Source organism: Habropoda laboriosa, unplaced genomic scaffold (genome assembly GCF_001263275.1).
Source record: "Habropoda laboriosa isolate 0110345459 unplaced genomic scaffold, ASM126327v1 scaffold544, whole genome shotgun sequence".
In the NCBI taxonomy this organism is placed as follows: Eukaryota; Metazoa; Arthropoda; class Insecta; order Hymenoptera; family Apidae; genus Habropoda; species Habropoda laboriosa.
In genome coordinates, this window is record NW_017100645.1 from 82,847 (window position 1) to 92,372 (window position 9,526).

A 9,526-nucleotide genomic window follows, 5' to 3' on the forward strand; every position below is an offset into this window, starting at 1 on the left:
GAAATTAATTAATTTTAATTTTAAAAACCTAAGTTAACTAAGATTCCAAAAATCTCCAATTACAGTCACAGGAAACGAATTTATGTTAATTTCGAAAACCTAAGTTAAATTGCACTGTCACAGAAAATAGACCTATTTTAATTTTAAAAACGTAAATTCTAATTTCCAGCATGTCACTTGTCACATCTGCATAGATAAACAGCAATTTCATCGAGAAAATATTTTATTATTTCAAAAACACTCGAGAACATTTTCACAGAAACTTAAGGCCACCAAAATATCTAATAATCCCACACAGCCTACCGTGCAGTTAATTATAACTGTCGATAAGGATTACCGATTCCTTTATAGCTCGCAATAAGCTACAAATCTCGACGAGGTAAACGTTTCCTAATAAATTGATATAATCTCAGAATAATCCACACAGCTTCGAATAACTACCACTTTCTCCTGCTGTAAGCTCAACGAACCTCGAGATGAAGATTGTTAGGTTTTCTGTAGAAACGGTTTATGGCACGATCGACCGGGAACGGTTATTTTTGAGTTGAGGATTTTCGTTTATTGCTTGCACGGGTCTAATTACATCCTGCGAGGGTCACTAGAATTGCTTTGCTAGATTTTTAGTAATTTCTATCCCTCGCGCTCAATAGCCTAAGAACATGCTATAAACCACGAATTTCCGAACGGCACAGTGACAGCGCGCTAAGAGCGCACTGGAAGACGATATTAGACACGCTGATTGGCAAATGCAATTGTTCACCATTAACCAATCAGCGTGTCCTAACAAATTCCCTCTCACGGACGTCCGAGACGCGACGTCGGGGAGTTGAGTCGTCGAGTAGTCGTTCAACCACCACGAACAAGGAGAACCAAGGAGCAACCAGCTCACATCACGCGATACCATAGATCAGTTTTTACAAGTCCCAATCATTTGGGTGGTCCTTCGAACCAGTATCTAGACGGCACAACATCGTGCAAACATCCACAAAGCTCGAAAGTTCATCGCCGCAACCACGGGCATTAACAAAGATCGATGCGTCGTTCAAGGATCGAACCTCGTTTCATTCACCGAATTATACTCTCTCTTATTTTTTTGTTTTCAATGCTCTTTATCCTGCAACGAATCGTTCAAATTTCAAAGGTTCGTTTCTGTGAAACCACGAAGTAGCCTTTGATAAAAATCGTAAAAATACGCTTCTACCTTTTGTACACTCAAGGTAAACCATGATCTATTCGAGGAGATATCTCACCCTTGATTTACACAGAAATTTCGTCGGACATTAACAGCAATTTTTATTGTACACGTAAAGTTTATCACCGTTGTACGAAGGTACGTCGTTCTTTTTCTGCATAGCAATATTCGATAAAATCGATATTTATGGGGTTTCAAAGTAATTTTGGCTACGTGAACATCTCTCTGTACGTTTCTTCAATTTTTATATATCAAGGATCAGGTTTGATACATTGTACGGCCATAAACGTTTCTCACTGTCAAGTGTACTATGTGTTTCTACGCTCTATTCACGTGTCGAGAGAATTTTTTAATGAATAAACCCTATAGAATCTGAACATTTCTCATTTTTGTAAATATTACACGTTACCCTATCCTGCGTTCACTGTAATACACAGAAGACCTGGGATTGTATAGCACTGACCGTGTGAATTATTATCTTCTGTCGTTTATATTCGTTAATCTTAAATAGAAAAATAATCAAAATTCATGTGTCATATACAATTTTTCTCTTTGAAACCATTTCAATTGCGTAAACAAAAATTTCTAGTATCACTGTAGCTGAAGAAAAAAATTAGATCGACTGTATTTGATGCCTCGAATTTATCTTATCGATTAATCCTTATTGGTGCAATAAATTTTCTCTCGACAAACGAGTTTTAATTTACTTGCTAAATGAAACGCTTCGCGAATTGTCACACAGCCAGAATTTTAATTCGTAAAAATGTCACTGTGTCACTTTTCACTTTGAATAGAAAAGGCGAAAGGTGGAATTGCTACGCATTTACTATTGGCACAAACAAGAATTATTTTTAGACTTATTATAAAAATATAACTATTGTTTCACTGGTTGTTCGATTTTCAATTTCCAAATGCTTACCAGTATAACGGTAATGGTCGTACTAATGGCAATGTCAGCTATAGTTAAGGTATCACCAGCGACGAATTCGCGGCCATCGATGAAGCTGTTCAGTATTTCGAACGATCTTTCCACAGCTTGCAAGTCTGCTTCGTTTATGGAATGTGCTCCAAAAAACACCACTGGAAACTAAGATTTTGGTAATTATTAAGTAATTAACTGAGATCGGATAATTGTGGGCTTGGATAGTTCCATTAGACCAATTCGTAAATTCACGAGTACTTTTCTTAGAAATCTTCGATCACCGTTCAAATTACATTTTAAGAATATATGGAAAACTTTTTCTGCAATTAATATTTTTATCATAAAATTCTATTCTTTCTTCACAAGTATGTTCACTGTTTCTATAAAGTATTTTTTAAAAATTTTATGTATTTCTTTAATAATTGGCATGCATTCAGATTATAAAATTTTCGATATTTCTTGGGTAGTCTAACTCTGAACCCTTTCGCTGATTTTAGTACGAAAAGCGCGTTGCAGATGACAGATATTAAATCAGAATTGCAAAATCTTCCACTTTCGCCTATCGATTCGCGATTTTTCCACTTCGCCTCGTATCGATTCGAAATTGATTTTATTGAATTAAAGAGAAAGCGCGCGAAGTTCAAAACGAAGAATGAAATTAAAATCCGAGTACGTCGAAAAGCTCCAAAGGCACAGTGTTTACAAATTTTCAAAGCGTCAAGAGGCTTCGATAGCAACGAAAATCCTTCGTTTCCTCCTTATCCTTTAAAAATTTGCTTTATTAAATTAAGAAGGAAGCGCGCGAAATTTGAAACGAAGAATGAAATTAAAATCCAAGTACGTCGAAAAGCTCCAAAGGCACAGTGTTTACAAATTTTCAAAGCGTCAAGAGACTTCGATAGCAACGAAAATCCTTCGTTTCATCCTTATCCTTTAAAAATTCGCTTTATTAAAATAACAAGAAAGCGCGCGAAGTTTGAAATTAACAAAAAGGCGCCAACAGCAGCGAAAGGGTTAAATCGTAAACAGCGAAGTGAAATATCGATATTTCTACGTACGTAGCATTTAGTCATATTTTCGTTAAGCGTGCCTATGTCGAAATACAGCATCTGATCCACCAGTCCTCTCATTTTCGGATCTTTCGGGTATAAGGCGTCGTTTTTCGCGTACTTGCTCACTAAGTATCCCATAATTGGACGGCTGTAAATACATGGACTGCATTAATAGAGAAAGGGCAGAGGAGAATTACAGAGCTCGAAAGGTAATCATCGCATACCTTTCGCACAGAATGAATCCACCGTCGTCCATCGTCGGTATCACATGCTGCGGATTCAGCTGAAAGATACAATTATGTGCCAAACAACAAAGCTACGTATTAAAATGCGGACCTTTGCCTCATCAAAAGCTTGTTAAAGTTTCATCACGCGACTGGAATGTTGCATTCGCCACGGTAACGTTAGGCAACTCGTTAATTAAATTAATCGGACTTGCTATTATTCGGTAATTATTATCCATTGCGGTTTTCCTATCTACGAGTGCATTTTAGCTGTCAGCGTGGCAGAAATGGTGGACAGACACCTTTGAATTTCTCAATTTTGCAGCGTTTTTTTTTGCGTAATTAGGTTCGTCTGTAGCGTAATTTTATGAAGAATGCAAAATTGTCTGGATTTTCGCACCGAGGCTGCGACGAAATATATTTACAGTTTATAACGATTGCATTATTTTACTTGAAAAACATATTTTCTACTTTTCTAGACGTTCGGTAAAATATCTGAAGAGTTTGAGAAATTATTTGTTCGATTGTTTCTTAAGAGAAAATTTATAAAAATCGCTTTTATTTCTCGCTTTTTACGTAAAATTGTCCAAGGGATAATTTTCACTTTAAGAAAAAATTCAGCTCGTCTCGTCATTTTTCTGAATTATATCAGGTCACCGTGTAAGTAATTGCGTTTTTTCTAAAAGCTCTTTAACACGGTCGTCACTTACCTGATTACCTCAAATAAGAACTTTTATACAGAGTTGTATTAAAACATCGTAGCTGTATAATATTTACAAATTAATAATAAAATTAACATTACGAAAGAGTATGAAAAGAAGTCGATAAGTAATTGAAGGACTTTTTCATATTAATCATACGACGATCTAGTTTTAACTATTATTTCTAACATTTACAACTGTTTCGGTCAAAATTCTCTCCAAAATATAATTTCCTCAAATGAAAAAAAAATTGTTTTTATTTAGAAAATTTCTCTATTTCATATAAATAGCTGTTCTGAACATAAATTTGATATCCATACAGCCTTTGTTACTCTGAATACCTAATTAAACTGTAACATTACGTTAATCCTTTATAACACCACGTGACTTAAAAATTGCTAATCCATTTATACACATTTTGCAAATCTTATTTTATTTCTTTATTTCTTTATTCCATTATTACCGTTCAATTCCTCTATTTCTCTATTTTATATAAATCCTTGTCCTGAACACAAATATAATATCTACACAATTTTTGTTTCTTTAAATTCCCAATTAACAATTGATCCTTGCTTCCTCGATCGAAAAGCAAAATTACAACAAATCATAATTTTTCTTCTCAAGAACGAAGAAAAATCGTGGTTACAAAGTGTGTCACACAGAACAAACCTTCAAAAAGTCAGGCTTCATCTGATCCCCCTTCAGAACGTTGACTGTTTTTAAGTTCAAATGGACCCCGATCGCTTTCGCCAGTAGTATAACCATACGACACGGCGGACTAGCCGCAAAGTAGTAAAAATCAATCGGCATCCTGCCTCCTCTCCGCGTTCTCCTTTTGCTTCTGTAACGTCACCGAGCAAACGAGATTTTTATACAGTGGCCCTGCTGCAAAGAAGAACTTTCGAATCTCTGGGCTTTGCATCCACGTGTACCCTGGCTCGCATACAAATTTACCTGACTGCTGTGTTCGGATCCTACGGATTGGAAGATCATCGAGTAGATCGGCGCTGATTTTTATGGAACTTCTTCCGTGAATGGTCGGACTGTGTTCTCCGATTGTAGGAACGAACGATCTGTGGTCGAACAAATGGCGCGTCACTTAGCACCGAAGATAGGATATTATTTTGTTGGGGATTCTTCTTGCGAATTTGTCGATTACGCGAATGACTGCTCGATTTTACTTAACGAATTTCGTTAAAAATTATACCTGACGAATTTAATCACGAGTGTTGCGAAATTAAAATACGAGTGTTATTTTGTGTGTAAATATGAATTGTTTGAAAATTTGTGATGTGAGAAATGAAAAGGTACCAAGAAGAATAGAATTAAAATGGATTAAGCGAATGATTTCTCTACTTTAAATATTGAATTTATTTGAATTAAAACACTTTTAATTAGAGTGTCGGTAGTGTTATTTTGTGTGTAAATATGAATTGTTTGAAAATTTGAGATGTGAAAGATAGAAAGGTACCAAGAAGAATAGAATTGAAATGGATATTTTTGAAAAATCGTACAATTTTACGTTTCACACGAATTTCAATGTTTCCGTTGATAAATATCTCTTCTGTAATTAATTAATATTGAGCATTTAATATAAATCGGCTCTGTTATTCGAATAATCAATACGACTTTTACAAATGTCATTAAATTTCTAAAATATTACATGCTTCGTTTGGAGTTATAATTAATTTAATTTACAATGATTACCAACACAGTGCATCGTTTATAATGATAGCAATTATTAACGAAAGAAAATTGGATCAATTAATTTTGCGTGAAACCGTAGAATGGATCGAAAAGCATTGCGTACTGGGTGGCATAATTAACTTGCACAAGTTGTTTTTTCTTATTAATAATTACTGCTTTTAAAGAGCGTGATAGAATTTCGTTTCCTTTTTTCGACAATAAAAAGCGCATAAGAATAATCAAGCACTCAAAATAAAAAGCGCGTAAAAATAAAATTAAAAGTGACTGTAAACAATAACGTGCTTCATACAATAAGAAACCTTTTCAAACCTAAAAATAATCAAATATCAAAACTAAAAAGCACATAAAAATGAAATTAAGAGTAACATCAAATTTATTATAAATAATAACATGTTTCATACAACAAGAAACCTTCTCAAACCCAAAAATAACCAAGCAAAAATTCACAAAACAACAGAGCGACAGATTAACACAAAATGAAGAATTCTCCAAGCAAATATCAACCTCGCATGTTCCACAATCAAACAGCAGTATCAAGCTTCTCACCGCGACGTCGCAAGAAAACAGTTTTCCACGGTGTCTGCGAAACGTGCAAAAGAAACATACACCAAAAAGCAACGCGAAATCTCTGCAATCTCCGATCCTCCCCGAAAATGGAGTCCAACTTACACCTGGACTCTTCCATTTTCATATTTCGCGTTTCGTCGCGCTAATGATGCATCATTACCAACTTTCATCAATTACGATACGAATTTCCTAATTGCACGGTGCGACCGAAGAGTCGTGAGAAGTACAAATTAGAAAACTTCGCCGAACCGACGCCAGACGGTTGTGCACAGAAAACGAAAGAGAAAAAAATACAAGAAGAAGGAAAAAAAAGAAACACAAGAAAAAAAGGAGATAAAAGTAGACACGAAGAGAGCGAGAGTGAGAAGAGGAAAGGAAAATCTCTCTCTGAAGTACCGTGGGCGAAGGTAAATGTAACGAGCTCTCGAGGAAACCTCTTCCTTCCACTGTAATTCAACGAAGCTGTCGAACGCAGAATTAATTAATTAATTAGCATTTCGCGGAACGTGACAAACCTTTTTTCACACTACCACACAGCTGTGACACACCCCACACACACACACGTTTTAAACCATCCTCGAGTGGAGACACTTCCTTCCCCTTGGTTCCCGGTCGCTTTCTACATCCACCCGAGCCGATTTCCACCTGTGATCCGGCACACGGGCTCGCGCATGCGCGTGCCAATGATTTTTCAATTGATCGTTACGATCGATTAAAGAGGCGTCGCGACGCAAGGGCTAGTAGATTAGCCAGCTCGGTTGGACTCTGACAACCGGAGGAAATCGTACCTTTCTAAGCGAGAACGACGGGATCGAGGTGACCCCCCGATGGAGGAGCAAACAGAGACACGTAGAACGTGTGTGTGTGTGTAAATGGTGACACGAAGTTGCCATAGCGATATATACCGTAACGACAAACATAAGCGTCAAAGTGTAACGATGACATTGTAGGACACGTTCGAAGGTTCCGCGTACACTAGAACGATCAATATGAAAACAAGCCTCGGGTAGTCGCGATTGAAACTGAAAAATTATAGCATCGCTTCGTGCGCGCGTGGAACGCGAGGGTGAAAGCGACAGCACGTTGTCGGTCAACGTTGACGGCCAGGACAGAGGAAATCGTATTAATCCGTGAACAATGTTTCGTCTGGCTGCAGGCGGTTACGATTGAAACTCAAAACAGCGACGGTGTTTTACGGTAAACGGGCACCAACCACGACCGTGAGCGTAGCAAATTGTAGGCAAATGTTTGCCCTGAATTGTTCGATCGTTTTATATATCGATTCTGAACACGGGGCTCGATATTATTTGCGGCGTGGCGTCGCGACGCTCACTTCGACACGCGTTAGTTTATAAATGAGCTGGTGTCAGCACGTGCCTTGTTCTACATAGTGGCGCGTGAGAGTTTGTCGATTTGGGAATTTTTTTCACGCGGTTTTCCCGATTTTCGGATTTTCACCGCGATTTTGGCGATTTTGGAATTTTGCACGCTATTTTTGGTTGGGTTTGATAGTGTGTGGCGGCTGGTTGCTGGGAGTGTATTGTGGATTGTTAAACGACGGATATACAGGCCAGAAAATGATTTGGACACTATTCAGAATATTGTAACTTTTTTTGTAATTGGACCAGAGGATTTGGGATTTTTTGGGAAGTTAGGATTAGTATACTAGATCACGTGTACAAAAGATTGCAATTTGTGGAAATCGCGAGGAAAATTGTAAGGGTTACTGTTCACAACCTTTTTGCCTGAGATTGTAATGGAAATTTAAAACATATGTTTTGCAGATTTATGTCAATTACATACATGCTGAAAATTTCATAGTGTATATGTAATTTCAATACTGTGCGAAGAGTTATGGAGTTTGAAAAAGAAGAGAAGTTATTTCGCTGTATTTAATAATGGGAAAAGAGTATCTGTGTTTTTGAAAATTGTCCACGTTGGTATCTTGCATATTTCGTTAGACGTGTACATCATAAATTAGCACAGAATTAACCCTAGGAAGCCCAAGAGCAGGTCAAAAAATGTCTACGAAGTTAGAAATTCTTTTCATAAAAAAAGCATTTGAAATCTTGTGTCCAAAGTTTGAAACTTTGTAGACATTTTTTACCCTTCCTTGGACTTCCTACGGTTAATTCTGTTGCAAATTTATTATGGGATTAATTACGCGATCAATGTTAATGAAGTATGCGAGATGTAAGTACCAACGTGGATAATTTCCAACAATTTCCTAATGTAATAATTCATTCAGTAGAGATTGCAGTAGATAATAGAATTAGATATTTAATTATTCATGTAACAAATCGTTTCTCCTTCTAAAAAATTCTGAAAAATTTGTCAACCATGAGCACTCCTTTTAAAATTCCATAAAATAATACATTTGTAAAGTAAACTCGATAATCGGTAATATACATGCATTGTTGCTCACCGTAAATTAATATGGGCTGTTATCGAAATGGATTTCTCTTATTGTTATGTAAATCGATATCATCATTACTGAGAAAACATGTCATCTTTCTCATTTCTATATCGAGCACAAATAATTACAACATCTCCGTTTCTACATCCAGATTCTACGTTGTAAATGCGACTAATAACACTTCCGTTTGTATAATTGCTCGTTTATCTTTACCCAGTCTACGTAATAAAATTCCTTAAGCTTTTCCCACCATTTCCCTTCACTTCCCATATTACTCCCGCGCAATTTCCGCATTATTTAACAGTATTTAACGCTATCCAAACAGTCAAATAAAATTAGCATTCGAGGAGAAAATTAGTATCCCCATTTAACAGACTCCAGAAAATCGTTCAATTATTCACCGTAACAACAAACCAGTTTACACTTTGAAACCAACTAATCCCCTCGTAATACGCACAACCAACGATATCACCATAGAAAGAAAAAAACATTTAACAAACTTTCATTTGTTCACCTGTATCCAGAACACGAAGCGATCGTTTAAAACCCTCGAAAATGTATGAATATGAAATTTCGTTTAGAAAAAACGAAAGTAGGAAAGCACGACTGCCTCCGCTGTCCGATTTATTTAAAACGTTAAACTTCCCCTCGAACGCGATAACAACACGCTCGCGTGCTTCACGTGTACACATATACACGGGGGCCGCAGTTACAAATCCACCACGGTTAAATAAGCTGATACCGC

The 9,526-nt window shown here is 36.7% G+C and overlaps 1 protein-coding gene across 1 annotated transcript in view; it reads right to left on the reverse strand.

Moving 5' to 3' along the window:
- LOC108576814 (glutathione S-transferase 1-like) overlaps positions 1-6,859 on the reverse strand; it is a 39,129-nt gene extending 32,270 nt beyond the window's left edge. The window contains exons 1-6 of the mRNA XM_017939874.1: positions 6,762-6,859; positions 5,046-5,164; positions 4,761-4,932; positions 3,391-3,449; positions 3,173-3,314; positions 2,121-2,279 (exon numbers count right to left, since the gene is read on the reverse strand). Coding sequence (XP_017795363.1) covers positions 2,121-2,279; positions 3,173-3,314; positions 3,391-3,449; positions 4,761-4,901 — 501 coding nt within the window. The 5' untranslated portion in view covers positions 4,902-4,932; positions 5,046-5,164; positions 6,762-6,859. The remainder of the gene's footprint in view (positions 1-2,120; positions 2,280-3,172; positions 3,315-3,390; positions 3,450-4,760; positions 4,933-5,045; positions 5,165-6,761) is intronic.
- Positions 6,860-9,526: the final 2,667 nt, after the last annotated feature.